Genomic DNA, 22166 nt, shown 5'->3' with positions numbered 1-22166 from the left:
CTTAACCTATGATCTGTAGGACTCTATGTCACAAGATGTTTTTAGATGTAAGCAATGGAGAAGGCAATGGCACCCCACTCCAGTACTCTTGCCTGGAAAATCCCATGGACGGAGGAGCCTGGTAGGCTCCAGTCCATGGGGTCGCTAATAGTCGGGCATGACTGAGCGACTTCACTTTCACTTTTCACTTTCATGCATTGGAGAAGGAAATGGCAACCCACTCCAGTGTTCTTGCCTGGAGAATCCCAGGGACAGAGGAGCCTAGTGGGCTGCTGTCTATGGGGTCGCACAGAGTCGGACACGACTGAAGCGACTTAGCAGTAGCAGCAGCAGCAGGAAAACTGCAAAACACTTCAGGGGAAAAACAAAGGGAACATACTAGCTGGTTCAAGGACGTGAAAAGTCTCGGAATGGTGTTGTATCAGGAGTTCCAGCAGCCCTTCAGTGTTGTGGTTTCTCTCTCCCTCTCTCTTTCTCGATTATTTCTGCTTATCTACTGGCCTCATTTTATTTTTTCCTTCTGTTCGATTTCTCCTGCAGCCATGGAAGGTGGCAGAAAACATACGACTGGCCCAGTAACACACACAATCACGGGTCAGGCCGCAGGACACTGTCACAGTCCTGGTTTAAGGTGCTCGACCCCGGAGAGATGACATACTGGGATGTGCAGCCTCACCAGAACCCACAGGTAAGTAGGGGTCCTTCCCACCCCAAAGAAGGTGCTTCTCTGGGTGGGTAGCAGAGCAATGTCGATCAGAAAAACAAACAGTTGTAATTCTCCAGTAAACACGTGGCCATCACAAGAACACTGCCTGTAGGCCAGGGTCTCGGAGGGATTTCCCCCTGCTTGTTGGACATAGTATCGTGGCTTCACAAGGCCCTATTTCCTGTGCCATTGCCCCAGTCCTCAGAATGAGCTGTGAGCCAGGTGGAGCGGCAATCACAATGTCCATTCAGCAGATGTGAAAACAGAGGCAGTGTGTTCAGTCATTTAAGGTCACTTTGTTAACTAAGAGGGGAGGATTCAAAACCAGATGTCTGACTCTAATACCAGCACTCCTTTCTCCATACCTCCAAGCCTTCTCACCACTCTCATCCAGGTTGTGATGAGGGTCACAATACAGAATTGAGGTGCTGGTCTTTAGCAGAACTCCATGAAGCTCTGCTTTCATGGAGCTCTGTAATGTAGAGTGTTATAAACAGACAAGTTGGAATCCTTCCTCTGCCACCAGCTGACTGAGTGACTTTGGGCTAAAAAAGATTCCTCACCCAGGAGCCTCAGATCTCCATCTGTAAAGTGGGCATAACGATACTTACCGAACAGCATTTGTTGTGGGGACCAAAAGAGAAAAAGTGCGAAAATCATCAGGGTCAGGCCTGGCGCTTGGTAAGGATTTAGCACATGTTATTTCCCTTTGTTCCTAACAAAACCCCAAACCTAACAAACAAGTGTGATTCTTGAAAGCTACTTTGTGAATTTTATTTGGGTTGCTTTAATTCTCCTTTTTGTAATCCTCAAAAGCATGCTGCTGACACTCATTTCAAAGGTCGAAGAACTTTAGCTAAGACATGAAAGACACTCCGTGTTTCCTTCCTGGAAAGGACCCAGCCAAATGCTGGGGCCCTGATCTGGGCAGGGGCGGCTCTCAGAAAGCTCTCAAACCCAGTGGCATTCTCAGCTCTGCGGCCCAGGGAGTGAATTCTGCCATTGACATCGTGTTTTTGTTTTTTTAAAATAAGAATCAAAGAAATCTCTTTAATGAATCAAGAATAGGATCAGAAAGCTGGCAAAAGAGTTTAAACCAAACTGTTAACAGAGGTTTGGTAGATACTTAGATGCATGAATGGATGGATGAAAGTAAGTCAAGGAGGGAAGGAAATGAAACATGTTTAAGTGCTGATATAGAAAGATGCTGAAGAAATATTGAGAAACAATGTGCAAAGAAGTAGATCCTTTCTTTCTTCTCTCCTTTCTTTTTCTCCTTCCTTCTTTCCCTACCTCCCTCCTCTCTCTCTCTCTCTCTGTTTTTCTTTCTGTCTTTTCCGGCTTTTGGTAGAAATATTGACCAATTCTGGGGGGCTTCCCGGGTGGCTCAGTGGTAAAGAATCTGCCTGCTAATGCAGGAGATGTGGGTTTGATCCTTGGATCGGAAAGATCCCCTGGAGAAGGAAATGAAAACCCATTCTAGTATTCTTGCTTGGAAAATCCCATGGACAGAGGAGCCTGGCAGACTATAGTCCATGGGGTCGCAAGAGTCACGACTTAGTTCACTAACAACATTTGACCAATTACCTACTCAATAGATACAGAGCTGCTGGCTTCTATATTTGAGGAAGATTTGGGGACAGACCAGCCAGAAACAGTACCAGTGATTACCTCTGGGGAGTGGAAACGAAGCTGAGTAAGGAAGGGGCCTTTCCTTTTCAGTCCACTTTCTCCTGTGCTGCTTGAATTCTTTTTTTCCTTTTACCTAAAAACAGACAGCAGCAACAGAAGGCTGGAAGCAGAAGGCAGGTTCTGTGGAAGGGGTCATCCTGAGTTCAAGGCTGGAGCTGGAGGCGAGGCCTCTGCCTGGGAGGAGGAGCCTGCTCCTGAGTGAACAAAGCTGCAGTTTCCCAGGGGTCCACAGTGGGATGACAAATGGCCCTTCTGTCACCAGCACACAGAGCCAGGCTCCTGGCTGAGACCCTGGCTGAGGCTCGTCTTCTCCCATAAAAGCAGCTCATGCCAGGGGAGCTGAAATCAGGAGTCGGATCATTCTTTGCACTGAGGGGCTCCTTGGCCTGGGTGTGGGGAACAGTATTTGAAGTGAGGGAGCACCTCTCTTTTGGCAGGTCCCCTACTCTGCCAAGGCCTCCATCTGCCAGATTCAATAAATAATATTGGTTTCAAACTAGGCCTGCAATTTCATTTTAATGGATAAAGGCATGCAGGAGGTGGTGGAGAAAAGCTGGACCCAGGCTTGACACATTTCCACCAAGATGACAGCCCTGACTGCTTGCAGTCATGTAAAGATCTGAACAGAACCGGCTGGAAATGTGAGCTGAGTGATCCTGGGCTCCATAGATCTGAGTGCCTCCACCCGTCAGCCTGGGGAGAGACCGCAGAGCCATTTCAGGTGGTGCTGGACATGGCTGCCATGTCCAGAGGGGTCCAGGAATGGGCTAAGCCATCCGGTGGCATGTGGCCCTCTACACCGGGCCTAAAAAATATCACTGAGTGTTTTCCACTTTTTCTAGAGACGCAGTTACAGAGAGGTTTCTTTTCTCCAAAGTGGTGGTTCTCAAGGTTTAGTTACACCAGAACCACCCGGTGGCTTATTGAAACCCAGATTGTAGGCCTCACCCCCAAAGTCCCTGATCTGGGAGGCCAGGGGTCTGGCTGGAACACGTTTTCCTAACAAGTCCTCACACACTGCTGCTGCTGCTGCTCTCAGCTCTGGGAACCACTGCTCTAAGGAATGCACAAGGCAAACAGTGATATATGGCTGTTTGATCCTGGACTTCAGGTAACGGGGTGGGCGAGGGCTGGGGTAAAGTGGAAAAGGTCCCATCAAATGGGAGCAACTGTGGCCATGTCCCGGGGATCCACATGGCACAGAATTAAAAGGGCACCCAGCCTTTTTAGCAGTCTTGACTCTGTTGGGGTATGAACAGCCAGGAATATGGATTTTTCTATGACATAACAATCTTTGGCAATCACTGGCAATTGGCTTTGAAATTTGTCAAACATGGTGCAAGCCAAACAAAACACATCTGCAGGCCGGATTTCATCCTCTGTTCTAGAAGACAGATAAGGTTCCCAGGGAAAGAGGCAGGAGCAGAGCTCTGTGGGCTCTTTGGGGAGGATGGCAGCCTGACCACGCCTCTCCCAGGCTCTCTGGCGCCCATCTGGTCACCTCCAGGCCCCCTACTGGCGCCCCAGCACTAACCTCTTCTCCAGCCACACCCTACACTTTGGCCACATGAAGTCTTTGCAGACGGCACCTCTTTCCCTGATAAAACCCCTCCCAGCCAGGCCTTCTCTGACCTCTGGGCCTCTGTGCATGTGGTTCCCTTTGCCTGAAATGCTTTTCACATCCACCCTAATTCTTACGTGTCCTTCAAGGCTCCCCACAGCTCCAGGGAACCCTCCTTGACCACTGCCTGCTCCTGCCCTACCAGCCCTGTGTTCCCAGCCCACTGTGCTTCCACCACTGCACCGGGTGGTGAAGGCCTGAGGATGTGTCTGGCTCCTCCACTGGCCTGGCTGCCTTTGTGCCCCCAGGCTGAGCCCAAGGCTGGTGTGGGACAGGTTTGAAATAGCAAGTACCAAGTGCTGTTGGAGAAGACACTTGAGACTCCCTTGGACTGCAAGGAGATCAAACTAAATCTTTTAGGATTGACCCTAAAAGAAATCAACCCTGAATATTCATTGGAAGGACTGATGCTGAAGCTGAATCTCCAATACTTTGGCCACCTGATGGGAAGAACTGACTCATTGGAAAAGACCCTGATGCTGGGAAAGATTGAAAGCAGGAGGAGAAGGGACGACAGAGGATGAGATGGTTGGATGGCATCACTGACTCAATGAATATGTGTTTGAGCAAGCTCTGGGAGAAGACGAAGGACAGGGAAGCCTGGTGGGCTGCAGTCCATGGGGTCGCAGAGTCAGACACAACCAAGCGAACAACGATAACAAGAGCTATTCTCTTGGCCTTGGCTTTGTTTTCACCCCGTTTCTGTTGTCTGCCCACTTCCTGCCTACCCTTCAAGCCACTGCTGAGACTCTACTTTCTGCGGGAACAGCTTGTGACCTCTCAGACCTGGGGGTCCTTCTCTGTCTGTCCCTCCCCGTCAGCACACCATCTCAGTATGCTCGGCTGCTTTGGTCTGTTGCCTCCATTACACTGAGCTCCAGGAGGGCAGGACTCCCATGTGATTCATGTCAGTAACACGAGGGCTGCAAAGATAAACACCAACGAAATGCTTATAGGACCAAGAGAGGAATGAACATAACAGGTGAGAAATGAGCTACTTGTAATGTGCTGGGAAGAACGTGTTAGAATGAGGCCAGCTGATGCTGAGAACTGGCTTCCTCCAGCCACAGTTCCTCCTGCTGGGTGCAGAGCACAGGGAGCAGAAGGTACATTATCTTTGGCAACCACCTTGCTCAGGACCCCCTGGGGGCCCTGGCCTGGGCCATGTGGCCTCTTGCAGGCAGCTCCCATCCATTCACAAGCACCAGGCTAGATAGCTGCTATCATTGTATTATCCTGCAGCCTCCCCTAGCCATGTTCTCCCTGTGGCTACCCAATCCGACTGGACAGCTGGGAAGAAGGACTTTTCTGCAGTCAGGGGCCAAAGGAAGGCCGGAGCAGAGGGCAGTCCATCTTCTCCATTTGCAACAGCAAGGTGAGTGCCTGCTGTCTACTCGGGAGGGGGCCTCCCTGAATCCCGAGACAGCAGATGTGACTGTGAGTCCTCACCCAATGTCACTGAGTTTGCCCAGCTGCTGGGCTCCCTGATCTGTTCACCTACCCCAGAACTAATGGCTAAGAAAAGAGGGTGGCCAAACCCCTCCCTCCTACCCACCCACCCACCTTCCCATTTTCTGTTACAGTAGGTTGTGACGTCACCACCTCCGGAACTCCTTCTGGGATCCCCTCCTCTGGTGCTTCCCTTTGTCACCACTGATCACACTGTGTTCTGACCCTGTGTGCATCTGTCTCCACCACAAAGATTGTGAGTTCCTGGACATCAGAGATTGTGACATGTTCCACTGGGTCAGACCACATGCAAACCCTCCCTCTGCCACTTACTTAATCCACCAAGGTCACACAACAAGAAATATCGCCTTGGTTTTCTCACTGTAAAATGGGGTTAAAATCAGTGTTGTGAAAATTCAGTGAGTTAAAATAAAACAGGAACACTACTTTAGCACTCGAGTACAGGCATGCCTTGTTTTATTGCACTTCGAAAATACTGTGGGTTTTTTTTTTCACCATGCTGCTGGGCATGTGGGATCTTAGTTCCCCAACAAAGGATTGAACCTGCATTGGAAGTGCAGGGTCTTAACCAGTGGACCACGTGGGGAGTCCCTGGTGATATTGCGCTTTTTAGATTGAAGGTGTGTGGCAAATTTGCATCAGACAAGTCTATTGATGCCATTTTTCCAACAGCATTTGCTCACAGTTGGTCTCTGTGTCACACTTTGGTAATTCTCCCAGTATTTCACACTTTTTCACTATTTGTTATAGTGATCTGTGATCAGTAATCTTCGACAGTACTATATTGCAAAAAGATTACAACTTGCCCAAGGCTCAGATGATGGTGAGCATTTCAGTTAAGGTGTATACACTGTTGTTTACACATAATATAATTGCACATTTAATAAACCACAGTCTAGTATAGCCAAAAGTTTTATATGCACTGGGAAAAGGAAAACTCTGTATGAACTCGCTTTATTTCGATGTTCGTTTTATTGTGGAGATCTGGGGCTGGACCTGCAATCTCTCTGAGGTCTGCTTGTATTAACTAGTATTACCAGGTGATCAATAAATGCCTCATGCATTAATGGATGAGAGTGGGAATGAAAGAGCAAAGATAATTAGCCAAGCAAGTATAAGCCAGCACATTCCAGAAGTGGCAGTGACCCAAAATAAACAGAGATGCTTGCTGTGCCTTGTAAGTACCTCAAGAGTAGGCTGGGGACAAGGACTGTTCTCACATTCGGTTCCAGGCAATGAGCCAGGGACCAGACCTTGGGCAGTGGTCCGACAGGCAGGGCCCCCACTTTATCAAGGCGGACTCTGACTGAAAGTCTCCTTTCCCACTGTGAGCCTCTCTGAGGATTAAGTGGCCTCGGGCGTTTAGAAGCGTGACCTGACATCTCACTACAACCACAGTGTTTTCTCCCACCAGTGGCCTCTCCGAGGATCCGCCTTGCCAGCCACCCCCTCTTCCGCCACTATTCCGAGTATAATCACTGACTCCTGATCCCCTTCGGATGAATCAACAAGTCGGGAAGGGTGAGTCATCCTGGCCTGGGGCTTTTTATCCCCAGACACTGGCACTCCTTCAACCACAGTCAACCAAAGCCCAGGCACAGGGTTCCACAAAGGCTATCTACAGAGGAGCTTAGCCCAGAGCAGGAGTCTCGGCCTCAAAGTCCCACCTCTTCAATCTCTTCGCCCGGGAGCCTCAGTTATTGAGAAATATGGGGTTAGTAATCCCTCCTTCACTGTGGAGTAAAACAGCTGGCACAGTGCAGGGCATGGAGTAGCCCCTCAGTGAAGGGTGGGAGGGGACGGGGAAGAAGAATGAGGAGAATCTCATCAGGAAGCAAGGCAGGCCCCTAGGTCTGGACCCACGACTGTGAGAGCGAGGCAGACGGCACCCTGACCTCCCAGCGACCCCCAGAATGTTGATGGAGGCCCAAGGCTGACCTTCCGGAGGCAGCGTGGTGGCGCTAATTGGGGTCTCCAGGTCACCAACTTCCCATCCTTGTTTACGGGTGGCTTACTTCCCTCCTCCACTGCTGCTCCTTCCGGCCTGGGCTGCAGGGGCATTGACCTACTGAGTAGGTGCTGGCTGCGGGGTTCAAAGGCAGCCAGCCGCCTGGAAGCAGTGGAAGATAAGGAAGGCACTGGCCGGGAGCCAAACTCCAGTTTGGGGATGAGGAGGGGCAGGTCAGAAGGCATAGATCACAGTGCCCCTGCTCCCTAGAGTGACTTCCTGCTCTGCCATGTAGAAAGTTTACACTTGAAAAAGGCTGCCTATGTTTGGTCTTGCTTTCCTCCCTTCTCTCCTTCCTCCCCAACCCTATGGTACAGATAGAGTCAACAGATTTGCCTGGAATTCCTGCCCAGCCCTGCCCTAGCCGCGCTACTCCAGGCACATCTCTTTGAGACTGTTTCCTCATCTGTAAAATGGGCGTCCTCAGACCTCCCTCAGGGGTTGTGATGATTGGATGAAGTCAAGCATATAAAGAAAGCATGGGCTCAAAGCCAGGACATAGTAGAGAGTCAACAAGCCACAGCTTTCCTGTTACTGTCTGGTTAGGAGGTAAGGGGAATTTGATGAGTCAGGTGCTGCCTACCTTGGGGGCTGGGAGTGGGAACATCTGCTGCCCCTCAGAACACAAGGGCCCTTGCTCCACTCTGGGATCACCCAGCCCCATCTTTGTCAGGAACCCTGGGAAGGAGATGCGCAGGCAAACGCAAAGCCTCACCATGCACTTGCGGTCGTCTATGCCCGTTAGATCCTCCTCAAACTCCTTCCCAACCTGGAAGTCCATGATGTAGTTTCTAAAAGTGCTCAGCGTGCGGATGATCATGTGGTCGCCTTCCTGCACGATCTCTTTGTCTGGCTTCAGCAAGTTGGCGATTTTGCGCAAGGCCACATTGACATCTGCAGGGAGTGCCAGGGTAGAGAGTTGGCTGAAAACATTTGGAGAACTGCTGCCAAGGTAGGGGGGCCCTACGAGCCTGCTCCCCCCACCCCAAGAAAACCACTGGAGTTCCTTGCTCGATTAACACGGCCTCTGCGTGCAGCTGGCCTGTCCTTTTCTTTCTTTCCTTTTTTTCCACAACAAAGTTTTCTGCCCTATGCTAAACCTTTGAAAACAAAAACTAGCCAACCAAGCCCAGCTCTTCTAATGAAATCCTCTACGTCGAGAGCCAACTATCAGACACTGACCACCATGAACCCTAACAACCCGGGTTCGGCAATTCGCAGGTCTCTGGCTCCCGGAGACGCCCCGTCCGCGGCCCGGGTGCTCTGGGCGGCGATAAGGCCTGACCGAGGCAGGCTGATGGGCGGCCGGCTCGGAAGGGCGCGGGGATCCCACCCTCAGAGGTCCGGCGGGGCGCCCGGGCAGAGCGCGGCGGGCAGCGCTTACCCAGCGCGCGCAGGTACTCCTCGAAATTCTCGTTGGCCAGCATCTTCCAGTACCCGGTAAAGTCGACCGGCATTTCGGGGGGACGACTGGGGCCCGACGGGGACCGAACAGGCCGGAGCAGATGTGGGCAGGCGGTGCGATCTGGGTGGTGGGCGGCCCGGAAATGTGCGTCCTCCGGGGGCAGGGGGCTCTTGGGGCGGCGACAGCTGGATTGCAAGCGCGCACAAAGCCGGCGGGAGGATCCATCGTAGCGGTCGCTCCGCCCCTCTCAGTGGGGCGGGGGCGGGGAGGTCGGAGGGCCAGGTTCCTCAGACGTTCAGTTCGCTTCCCTGAGAGGGAAAAGGGAGATGGGGTGAGGGTGAAGGGTACTTAAATGATTCCAAACTCTTAGGTTCCTGCGGGATTCCTTCAGACTCCTTGAACTTTTCACATTCAGCGGCCACTTGAGGATTGGGAAAGTCTCGGGGTTGGCTGGAGTAACTAGGGAACGGTATCTCTCACAGGCTTTTGTCTTAAATCCCCGCGAGTGGCTCGGCCTGTGGGGGTCCAGGATCCGGAAGGCTGGGCAGTTCAACTGCGGGAAAGAAAAATGAGACACTCCCACCTCCCCCTCCCCGCCCCAATAAAAGCAAAGTTGATGTTACTTGAAGTAAGTATGGCTAAAAGAGGCCCTCTGGGTGGTTTTGAAATCCGCTTGTTTAGTCGCTAAGTCGTGTCAGACTCTTTGCGAGCCCATGGACTGTATCCGGTCAGGCTCCTCTGTCCATGGGATTTCCTAGGCAAGAATACTGGGGTGGGTTGCCATTTCCATCTCCAGGGGGTCTTCCCCACCCAGGGACTGAACCGCACCTCCTTCGTTGGCAGGCAGATTCTTTCTGGCTGAGCCACCAGGATTATGCAAATATAAGCACTTATCAGTACCACGTTGTTCCTCACTGGGCTTTCACCTGGTGGCAGTGGAAGGCCACCCGGTGAAAGGCCAACTCCACAGGGTTGTGCACTTGGCTTTTTTTCACTTACTCTATTTCTGGAGACCTCATTCTTTTGCAGGATATGCCATTGTTTATCCAGCTTGTCCTGCCCTGATGGGCATTTATGGGAGTATTGTTTTCTGATCTCGTACTGTTAGAAACAGTACTGCAGTGAAGATCTTTGAGCTCATCTCATTTCTCACCTGGTAGGTATGTTATCGTGCTTTAAAACCTCTGTCTTTGCCAGCAAGAAGATGACATAATCATGTGGGTTGACTTTTTGACTCTTTATTAAGACTAAATATCTCTTTTAAATTGCTTTTTGTACAACTCGCAGTCTGGGTGACAGCAGGTACATTCTCCTCACACTCCAATATGACTGTGGCTCCAATCCCCAGGCACCTCTCCTTTGTCCCCCATCTCCAGGCTCATGTAAATCCTCACACTGCATCTGGCTGAGTTAGAAAAAATGCCTCTTCCTCAGGTTAGGGGCAGCTTCATTCCAGGCAGTGGGTTGGATTTTAGCCTCTCTTTGTTGCAATGCACAGGCTTCTCACTGTGGTGGCTCTAGAGTGCAGGCTCAGTAGTTGTGGTGCTTGGGCTTAGTTGCTCCATAGGATCTTTCTAGACCAGGGATTGACCCTGTGTCCCAGGCATTGGCAGGTGGAATCATATCCACTGGACCACCAGGGAAGTCCAACACCAGGGTTTCTTAACCTTGACGTTGTTGCCAGTTTGGACCATGTCATTCTTTGGTGGATGGAGGGTTCTTATGTATTGTAGGATGTTAGGCTGCATTCCTGGCATCTACAGGCCCAGTTGATACCTCCTAAAGATGTCTCCAGGTCTTGCCAAATGCCCCAGGCTGGTGGGGGTGGGGTGCGGGGGAGGGGAGCAAAATCACCCCTGGCTGAGGCCAGTGCTGTGGACAGCTGTAGCCCTCATCAGACCTATTTCCCATCTCTTCTCAGCTGTACTGGGATGCTCACACCATCAGTTGTTCACACAGGCCTTGGCTCTGCATCCTCCCTGGCCAGCCTGGAGCTCATCTCAGGGACTATGGGGCAGCCTGTCCCTGTCCTGCCTAGTTTAAAGATGCAAGAAGAAAGCCCCATAGCTTGGTCAAGTGGATAGTGGGTTCTCACCTGATTTGGCTTCTCTAAGGCATCTAATCAGGACTAGCCATGGCCCTGAACTTCTTTGTTAGCCTGACTCACTAGAACAGAGGATCAGCCAAAGGCTTAAGCAGTGAACTAACTGTTCCTTGGTCACCTTTGACTAGTCTAAACTCCTCTCCCTGCTCCCTACATCATCCATCTCAGGCAGGTGGATGTCTCACCCTCCCCCATTTTTGTGCTGAGTCTCCTGAGATGTTTATGCCAAATGTCCAGCACAGTGCCTGGCACATAAAAAGGGCCAAGTCACTGCTGGCTCTTTGCATGCCCAGAGTGGTCCCCTCATGCTCCAGGCAGAGGTCTGCCCCTCTCCTCCCCTTCCAGTAGGTCCTCTGCTGTTCATTCCCAAGAACCGAGATCTGGCCACTCCTACCTCCTCCAGCCACTTTAGACACTTCCTGTTCACCTAGCCTCAGTCTTCTGAGCTGGCTGGCTGGGTGCATGGCAATTAATTCGGCCTGCTTTTCCCTGGTTCCTATCTGCCTTTGTTTAGTCTCCCAGTGGCTAAGTATATGCCTGCCCTGCTGTGTCTCCTCCCAGAAGGAGGGGAAGGTAAATGGGGATAAGCCATGAGCTCCATGGAGATAAATCAAAACTCAGTGAGCCATTTCGATGAATCAGTGCCTCTGATAAAGAAATCCTCCTTCATCCTTGTTTCTCTTCTCAAGAGCTCATTTTATTTTAGAGACTTGTAAAATCTTCTCCCTTCCTGTGTTCAAATATGTGTCTGGAATTATGTTGTAGAGAACCACCTCACTCCAGTCCCCGAGCTACTACTGAGCCATCTGTGAGGTTAGTGTCTGAAAGGATAAGGGTGGCCCAACAAAGCTGCCTCCCTGTGTCCACCGTGTTCCGAAGTGAGAGGGCTTGTCAAGAGGCCACAGGAGCTGAGGGGGCACCAAGGTCTGCTCAGGATACTCCTCTTTAATGCATCCATGAATATGCAGATATGCAAATGAAACACCAGGTCTACAAGCCCCAGAATCTTAAACCCACTTTGGGGAGGTGGCCCGGGGATTTATTTCTGTCCAGAAAATGGTTCTGCAGAGTGGGTCAGTTACTTTTCATCGACACATGACAGTTGTTTCTACAGATTGTGATATACACTGCATGGGAAGTGTTTCTTCATTTCTTTTCCCTCCTTTCTCCCTCCCCCGCTCCTTCTTCCTTCCTTTCTTTCCTCTGTTTTTTTTTTTTTTTCTCTTTCTTAACTATTTTATTATGGCAACATTTAAACTTCCATAAACAGAGATATAATTGTACATAGACCTCCCACGGATCCATCACCAGCTTCAACAATTATTAACCCATGGCTGATCTGGTTTCATCCATATCCCTGCCCACTCCCCATTTTCCAAAATTATCTTGAGTCAAATACCAGACATCATATTGCATCATCTGGAAACATTTCAAGAAGTATCTCTAAAAGATAGACTTAAAAAAAAAAAACCACAGCATCATTATCACAGCTAATAATCAATAATATTAATTTCTAAATATTATCAAATACCCAGAAAATGCTTACTCATCTCTTAATTTTCGTTTCAGTTTTCCCATAGTGAGGACGTTCGTCCAGTGGGTAGATCCAGGACACTCAACGAGGAGATGCTGGTTGTGGTAGTTTTGTGAAGGACACCTTTACTTATCTACTCCAGCCCACCTCCCCAGCCTAACATCCTTCTGCAAAGATACCTGGGTCCCAACTGTCTAATCTGGAGGCTCTGTACAATTAGCTAAGTTACTTCAGTCATGTCCGACTCTGCGATCCTATGGACAGTAGCCCGCCAGGCTTCTCTGTCCATGGGATACTCTAGGCAAGAATACTGGAGTGGGTTGCCATGCCTTCCTCCAGGGGATCTTCCCAACCCAGGGATCCAACCACACAGCCATATATCTGCAAGGAAAATGCTTCCTAGAAAACGAAATCTGGGTCCTGTGGAATCTTGTGATTTCTGTGGGGCAGGCATAGATGTCACATGGAGGGGATTACCCATAAGCTGTATTGACTAAAAAAAAAAAAAGCACAGGTTGAGAATTATGTTTTCAGTGGACAAAAATGAGGTCTTAAGCCCAGGACACAGCCTTCCAGACAATTTTAAGGAACTGTTCCAAAGAGGTAAGGGAGGAGCCAGGATTTACAGGAGTTTTTGCAACAAAGACCAGGTAATTAGACCATCAAAAGATTACTGTTAATTAAAGTAAAGCAGGCATCTCAGTTTAATGAATTTAGCACTTTTGTATGTATAAAAGATGCAAGATTCTGGGATCATTGAAATCATTCCTTTGATATGTCCCTCAGCCACCCTGGGGGCTCAGATGGTAACATATCCACCTGCTATGCAGGAGACCTGGGTTCAATCCCTGGATTGGTAAGATCCCTGGAGGAGGGAATGGCTACCCCCTCCATATTCTTGCCTGGAGAATTCCATGGACAGAGGAGCCTGGATGGGTACAGTCCATGGGGTTGCACAGAGTCAGACATGACTGAGCGACTAATGCTTTCACTCTCACAGATGTCTGACAGGATGGTCCTCCAGAATACTGACTTGGCTGAAAGATAGCATCTAAAATAGAGACGTAGCTGGTAGGAAATCAGAAGTCAGTCTTTGAGTTCCAGTCTGATTTCGGTCTTTAAGTGGCCATTTCATGCGATGGGAGATATGGTGGGTGGAAAGACTAGAGATGTCACAGTTCCGTGCCTCGCAGTATCAAGACAGCGAAGTGGGAATGGTTTTGGTCAGAAGCAATTAGTAAAGGAATTTTTAAATGATTTGTCATCAGCAATTAAGTTAAACCAGAGTCACCAAAAGGTGGGAAAGGGTCCATATAATTTATCTGTCTACAGGTGGCCAGTCAGCATACCTCCCCTAGGACGTGCCCACAAAAGGACTAATGTGCGGAGTGGCACAGCTTATCTGTGAAGTTCGGCAACTAAGAGCAGTCCTTGCCAACTTTTAGACAGAAAATAGGTGTCGGCAGATTCTTGACCCACATGGTGTTTGCTGTGGTTTCAGTAGGCTAATGTGGCCAGTGTGTGGGGAGAGGTGGCCCGTGTTGTTGTTGTTTTTAAATCACTTCTCTTAAGCTGTCTTTCCCAAGTACTTGGTGTACTTGGCCTTGTGGATTTGAGATTTAACAAAATATATATAAATTTTGTGTTTTCACTTTGATGATACTCTTTTAAAAATTGAAGAATAGTTGACTTACAGTGTTGTGTTAATTTCTGTTGTATGGCAAAGTGATTCAGATATATATATATATATATATATATATATATATATAAATAAAATACTCTTTAAATATAGTTTTGGCCAGTAATAAATTTGAAAAAACTGCATTGTACATATCAAAATTTTTCCCATCTCCTTGTCTTTTTTACAGAGGACCATGATTCTGTGTACTTTACCCTAGACCTTCTTATGAGGTTAATCAGAGATGCTGGTTAGAAGGGAGGATTAGAGGTGGCATTGAAAGGCTAACTTAGTAGACAGAGAAAGAGCCAGCAGTTATTCTTGGAAGAGAAGGGGAGACTGGAAAAAAGGTAAGGGATAGGGGTAAGGAGTGGCTGTCCTTGCAGAGTCAAGGACTCTTCAACAGTAATTGTTATGGCTGTATATGGGCTTTGTGCTGATTATACAAACCCGGGTGAGATATGAGTCCCTTGGGTCTTCATTTTCAATGAGCCTTAGAGATGCATGTGACTTGCTCGAGGTTGAACAGGTAGAATGGCAGGGCTGGGACTGGATTTGTGTCTGGCTCTGTGTGACCTGTGGAGAGGGCAATGGCACCCCACTCCAGTACTCTTGCCTGGAGAATCCCATGGACAGAGGAGCCTGGTAGGCTGCAGTCCATGGGGTCGCTAAGAGGCGGACACAACTGAGCGACTTCACTTTCACTTTTCACTTTCATGCATTGGAGAAGGAAATGGCAACCCACTCCAGTGTTCTTGCCTGGAGAATCCCAGGGATGGGGCAGCCTAGCGGGCTGCCGTCTATGGGGTTGCACAGAATCGGACACGACTGAAGAGACTTAGCAGCAGCAGTTGTGTGACCTGAGGCCCAGGGTCTTAGCCACTGCTTGGCTCCTGAGTGAGGCAGAGATCTATGGGGTTCTTGGCATGCTGGCACTGATAAATAAGCCCACAGAACAAAACCCCAGAGAGAACATAAGTCTTCAGAGTCATCATCAATATGGAAGCAGAGCTTCAATCTCCACGTGAAATGCAAGCACAGAGTATATATTCTAAGCAGAAAAATCTATAAAAAGTTAAAGATTAATGGACTTTAGTGAGGCTCCAGCCAGATTTAAAAAGAACAAATCTTGCCAGACCAGTGTTTTTGCCTTCGGGGGGCAGAATTATACAATGAAAAGATGAAAGGGAAGCAACTGGTCAAACACATTGATTTCCAGGCAGCACGTGACCTGTCCTCCAAGGAATTCCCTGAGAAGGAACACAGATCCAGCCGTGCTGACCGGGAGGTGGGGAGGCCTTGGCAGGGAGGCTCAATGGGGTAGGGCGGGCTGTAGTCACCTGTTCAGTTCAGGGCTAACCTCAAGGCCTGGGTCTCTGTCCTGTCTCCTTAGAAGCAGTGGAGGTAAACACACACTTTAGGTGGCTCATAGAGGGTTTTGCTTCCAACTAGAGAAGAAATAGACCAGGAGCTCATTGATTCAGGGACAGAGAACACAGTCCAAATAGCATTAAGATAATATTTGTTAAGACCCATCTCATCCATAACCTCCCTTCCTGCTAAACCTTGCTCTCGGCCTCCTGACTGATAAGAGTCCAGTGGAATGAACAGATGGGTATTATTTTATTTTAAAACAATTTTTATTTTATATTGTAGTGTAGTTGATTAACATATTGTGTTAGTTTCAGGTGTACAGGAAAGTGGTTCAGGTTCACATATATCTATTCTTTAAAAATTTTTTTTTCCATTTAGGTTATTACAGAATATTGAGCAGAGTTCCCTGTGTTTATACAGTAGGTCCTCATTGATTATCTATTTTACATATAGTGGTGTGTATATGTCAATCCCAAACTCTCAATTTATCCCTCCCCTGCCTCCCACCTTTTCCCTTTGGTAACCATAAGTTTGTTTCCTATGTGAGTCTGATTCTGTTTTGTAAATAAATTCATTTGTATCATACTTTTTAGACTCCACATATAAGGGATATCATATATTTGTCTTTCTCGTCTGACTTACTTTACTTGGTATGATCATCTTTAGGTTCATCCATGTTACTGCAAATGGCATTATTTTTATGGCTGAGTAATATTCCATTTTATCTATGTACCATATCTTCTTTATCTACTCTTCTCTCCATGTATATTTAGGTTGCTTCCATGTCTTGGCTATCGTAACAGTGTTGCAATGAGCGTTGGGCTGCATGTATCCTTTTGAACCAGGTTTTCTCTGAATATATGCCCAACAGTGGGATTGCTGGATCATATAGTAGCTCTGTTTTCAGTTTTGAGGAGGTGGATTTTAGAGTCAGACTGGTTTTGAATCCCAGGCCTACCATTTCCTAGCTGTATTATCTTGGGTAAGTTACTTAATGTCTCTGAACCTTTACTCACAGGATAGTTTTGAGGAACCTGGCCTTCTCACAATCAATAAATTCTAGCTTCCTTCTTGTCCTTGTCATTCGAGGCCCTTAACCATCTGACCTCAGCATCTTTTCCCAGCGCTATATTTGTTTCCCCTTGAGTCACCTTCTTGGGCTGGTGGCTTGCTCTTATGTGTCTTCACAGCCAAGCCTCACTCATGCAGATCCTTGGCCCCCAAAGCCTTCTTCTCTTCCTCACTCATCAAAGTCCCCATGTCCCAATTTCACTGTGATCTCTTCCATGAATTCTGGGCACCCTGAGCTCTCCCAGAGGTGCTGGTGTCATGCTACCTCTGGTGGGCAGAGCTTTGATTTCTGGGAGATCACGTGTGCACATGTGTGTATGCCTGCTTTCGCTCCCTCCACGAGACTATCAATGCTTTGTGGCTAGTCCAACACCTGGTCAGGAACTGGAAACACAGTGGACACTCGCTGAGAGGACAGGGCAGGGGGAACATGTCAAAGCTGCAAGGGATGGATCCTTTCAGCAAACACCAGGTATCTTCTAGGCTCCTGGAACTGGGCCAGATGCTGAGGACACTGCCATGAGCCAGACTCACTGCCCCAAGGAAGGTAAGTCCAGGGGGGAGACAGAAATGTAACAAGTGGAGGCTTGTACAAGATGCCCTCAAGGACAAGATGGTGGTGGAGCACAGGGATGAAGTCTTAGAGGACAAGTAAGCAAACGTCCCCTTGACTGAGGGCAAAGGGATCACTTCCAAGAGGGAACAGCACATACAAAATCAGGGAGGTGTAGGAAAGCTTGGCGTCTTCAAGGAAAGTGGGGGAGCATCATGTGGCTACAGCAATTACTAGCGGGGAGCAGGTGGGAGAGGGAAGGCATGGTCTGCCATAGCAGAAGAAAACGTTGGGGAGACAAGTGGGGCCAGGCCATGGGGAGTCTTCAATGCTGCAGCAAGTTACTTGGCTTCTATCTTGTAGGAAATGGGAGCACTGAGAAGTTTAAGGGGTGTCATCATGAGGGAAAGGAGAGACACACAGTCATGGTAACAGGCCCTGGGCGTGGCCAGCCTGCCCAGGAGCAACAGAGATTCCGGTGCGATGCCGTGTGCAGCAAGGTGACTCATTTGCCCACCAGGAGATTGCAAGGGATGTAGGATGGAAGCGTGGTCTTCTTGTTCCTGTGTGACCATGCCCCTTGACTCTAAGGATGAGAGTAGGATGTGAGGCTTCTGCCCACCATCCATGCAAACCACCTCCATTCACTCACCCTGTCACACTTCACCACTGAATGCATCTTGCATCTGCCCATTCACCCATCTACCCACTCATACACAGTGGCGCCCAGCCACCCAGCCACCCTCTGTCCATCCTCCCAACTGTCCACCCATCTTTATTTTATAACAGAGTTTTTTCACTTCAAGCCATAATCAGGAACTATAAGGGATGCAGAGAAAAGCTTGAGGCCTGTGGTTGATTGCAGACATGTCTGTAATGTACAATACTTGGTCATTCTTCTCATGGAGAGACTGGCCTCATGACTTGCTCTGATCAGTAGGCTTTGTGGCAGGAGTGATGTCATACCAGTTCTGAGTGAGGCCTCCAGAAGCCTTTTGGAACAAAACCTTTAATTAAGGCCAGCCAAGATCAATTGATCTTGGCCTAGAAGCACCCAGCTAACTGCTGGACTCATGAGAAATCATAAATGGTTCTTGTTTTAAGCCGCTGAGACTTAGAGTGATTTTTTTTTTTTTTTTCCCACAGCCAAGGCTCACTGATACAAGGATGAGAGGGAACAGCATAGTCAAAATCTTGCCTCTTTCCACTGAGAGGAATTCTCTCTGCACTTAGGCTCCTGGGGTCCTGGCCAAGGCACTTGCTTTTGTTTTTCTTGGCGGAGCAGGGACTGGATGTGGAGCCACCCCAGAGGAGATGTGGTAGTGTGATGATTGATGGTGAGAAGCTTCAGGGACAGCTCAAATACTTCATCTCCAACATGCCTGATGAGGATGACGGAAGATGATGCCAGCCATTGTCTGAAGCTCATGTGACAAACAAGAGAAAAACACTATCTAACTTTATCCTGAGACACACAATGGGGTAGGTGTTTTCTTATCACTCTCTTATAAACAACAGAGTTGGAGAGATGAAGGTGCAGGCCACATCATTTTAGGTTAAAAAAAATCATGATGCTAACCCAGTTCCGTGTGATCCCAAAGCCAGCATCCTTTTCTGTTATTGCTACTCTGCAGAGTGATTTCTCTGTGCTCCGTCCTTGGAGAGAAGGGGCGGGGGTTGGGGGAGGTGGCTTCCATCTTTGTTGGGTTCACACCAGTTCCAGTTAGTTCTTTCTGTCTGTTTGGGATCTACCTGAGGAACTAAGGTGGCCTTAGTTATGTTTGGGCCTCTGGATGACAATGACACTGGATCTGAGGGCAGGTGGGTGGAGTGCAGCTTGCAGGAGAGAAGACTGGGGAGAGGCAGGAGGTTTAGGTGTGGGGGGAGTGGGAGAGGGGTAAAACAGGAGCACGGTTGGTCAACTTTAGGCTTAGGGTTGAACCGAGATGCCCAGTGCGCCACTGAGAACCTGTGCATGGGCTGGAGACTCTCCCAGTCCAGCTCAGAGTGGGTCTACAAATCTGCCCCCCACAGCCACTGCCAGTCCACTCCAGTCTTTCCAGGTCAGACAGTCAGAATGGAGTTCTCCTCATTGACCCTCTGACCTTCCTCTGATTCAGAGGGACAGGAAACCCTTTGTCAGTTTCAGTCACCTGACACAAAGCGACCCTAACATGAACTTGGAGGAAGGGAGGTCCCCGGGGACCAGGGTGGGGAGCGAGGGCTTTTAGAAGGTGGAGCTTGAGAGGGTCACCAGGACGAGTGGTGATCAGAGAAGGTTAGAGAAGCAGGAATCGTGTCCTAGGTTAGGGAGAGGGCTCGCACAAACGCTGGGGAGCAGGAAACCATGGTTGATTACAGAGAGGATCTCCAGCCATGCAGAGGAGAGGGTTCGTGGATGGCCATGCAGAGAACAGGCGGGAGTGAAAGAGAATGACTGGACCTGGAGGCTCAGATGCTAACTGAGGCGTCAGCCTTTCCCCATGAAGTGATGGGAGGATGTTGAATGTCTTTGACGCCCGTGTGACAGCAGCACAATGGAAAGACAGTTTAGGAGGAGCTGCCTTGGGAGGGGGCGAAGGACAGATACTCTCCATCTTATAAAAGCTCTACAGAGGATCAGCCAAGCTGCATGCTGAACAGGACACACCCATCTGCATGCCTTCTTCCTTCACTTGATTGAGTCTTAGATAGCATCTTCCAGAGAGACCACTTGCCTCAGGCTCCTGGGGTTTTGTTAAAACTTAGATCCCTGGGTTTGTTTCAGCTCACTGAATCACAGTCTGGATAAGCCCAGAAAAGGGTACTTTTACCAGGCTCTCCAGATGATGCTTATGCCCCTGGCATTTTGAAGACATGACCCCTGGCATCTTTTTTTTTTTTCTTACCAATTTAAAAAAATCTTTATTTTTTATTAAATTATGAAAATACGATAATACATTTATTATTTCAAGGAGACTTGAAAAATACAGAACAAAGTTACATATTGTTCCATTATATATTACAATTGCTTGTTTCAAGTAGATATGTTAAGATTTTTAGTTGGTGCTTCAATACCAAACTCTCAAAAATTAATAGAATGAATGTACAGAGAAGTAGGAAAATATAGTAGACCTGAAAAGCATTATGAACCAATTCAACATCACTGAGATTTACAATTTTCACACAACAGTAGGATACAAATTCTATTCAAGTTCCTATATAGACTATAAACTAGGAGACACTGGAACATATCCAGAGACATAAGACCACGTACAGAAATGTCATGGTCTAAAGGTGTTGAAGTCATAGAGTCTGTTCTCTTATTACCATGGAATTATGTTAGAGATCAAAAGATATTTGAAAATAACCCACGTATTTTCAAGTGCAGTATGACATTTAACAAGAGAAAGCTTTGACTTAGCCATTGAAAGCCTCAATAAAGTTAGAAGACTGAAAAAACACAGAGGGTGATTGCAGAGAAGAAAGCATTTAAATGAGAAATATCAAGATGAAAAATTAATATCAAAGATACTTAAAAAAATCCCTTGTATTTGGAAATTAAATGTCTGCTTTTAAGTGAGGGATATATTTAAGAAGCCATAACAAGGAAAATTAGAAAATATCTGTAATAGAATAAAAATGATCCCTAGCTTCTTTACTGCTCAGTTGTCCTGGCCCCTTCCCTTCACCTCAACTCTGTACTAGATAATGCTGGGGGTACTCTGGATATGGAGCTCTCCTAAGAGCCTCGGGAACCTGATGGTGGGGCCCTAGGCCTTCCTGTATCTAATAGCAGGAGCTCTGTAGGTGTCTGTAGTGCCATGATGGGAGGACCCCGTGAGCCCGACATCATTTGTGAGAAGCTAAGAGAATTGTCTGAAATCATCTCCGTGGCTGGCCCAGTGGTACCACAGATGTGAATGTGCGGGCTTGGCCTAGCTGTTCCAAGAAGACAGTGTTGCTCATCACAGCCACCATTGCCCTGTCCATGGCTGCCCTGCTGATGGCAGGCTTTCCAGCTAGACTGTGGTCTGGTCTCATTCACTCACTGGGTGTTTGAGTTAGTTTTCCTCCCTCCCTCCCTTTCTCCTTCCCTCCTCTTCCTCTTCTGCAGTCCCCAGTTACAAGCAACAGAAACAGATTCTGGAGCTTTTAAAAAATGAGGAAATACACTGGAAGGATTACCAAGGACACAATCATGTTTGGAGAGAGAAATAGGAAAAACAAATGAGACCCTGTATTGGAACTGGCCACAGGATAAACCTATTCTGGCCATTTTTAGTGGTCACTGTGTTCTAGATTTAAATTGCAGGGAGTGAACATCTGGGTGTGCTCACCAGGCTGAATCCAGTGAGGAAGATAAGTCCTTAAAAGAAACTGAGGGTGCTGTTAGGAAGAAGGGTAGGTGGCAGGCCTTCACCAGACCATCTGATGTCCACCCATGGGGGGCTTGGTCTGGGCACAGTGAGACACCGAGCCCCTCCTCTTTACAAGGAGGAGAACAAGTCTGACCCCATATTGGATCTGCTTTTACTCTAACCTTTACATTCCACTGCATTGAATACAAGCTAATCACTAAAGGGAAGTTGCCTGTAAGCTTATTATACATAATGGTCCATCTCTGGGAACCCTGCCTCCCAGGTAATGAGGATTAAGCTAAAATACCTTTGTTTGGGTCACAAGAAACATCCTGACCAGGCCCACCTGGCTGTAGGAAGAAATGAATACATTCCCAATCCAGGAGTTTACCCCTCCTCTTTTAGTGTAAAAGAAGCCTGAGTTCTAACTCAGCAAAGACGATTCTTTGGGACACTAGTCTGCCATCTTCTCAGTCTGCTGGCTTTCTGAATAAAGTTGCTATTCCTTGCCTCAAAGACTCATCTCTCAATTTATTGACCTGTCATGGGGAGAGTCGTACAAGTTGGACTCAGTAACACTCTCAGGGTGCAGTCAAGTCAGGGAGACAGC

At 48.2% G+C, this 22166-nt stretch overlaps 1 protein-coding gene across 1 annotated transcript in view; it reads right to left on the bottom strand.

Annotated features, from left to right (window-relative positions):
• Positions 1-22166, bottom strand: part of LOC109559781 (uncharacterized) — a 169806-nt gene that overhangs the window by 17865 nt on the left and 129775 nt on the right. The window contains 3 exon segments of the mRNA XM_070794115.1: positions 8213-8391; positions 8882-9073; positions 9076-9210. Of these exon segments, the coding sequence (XP_070650216.1) occupies positions 8213-8391; positions 8882-9073; positions 9076-9210 (506 nt within the window).

The sequence above is a fragment of the Bos indicus genome, chromosome 1, assembly GCF_029378745.1.
Source record: "Bos indicus isolate NIAB-ARS_2022 breed Sahiwal x Tharparkar chromosome 1, NIAB-ARS_B.indTharparkar_mat_pri_1.0, whole genome shotgun sequence".
Lineage (NCBI taxonomy): Eukaryota > Metazoa > Chordata > Mammalia > Artiodactyla > Bovidae > Bos > Bos indicus.
The sequence above is the reverse complement of the archived record's forward strand: the minus strand, read 5'-3'. Positions and strand labels throughout refer to the sequence as shown.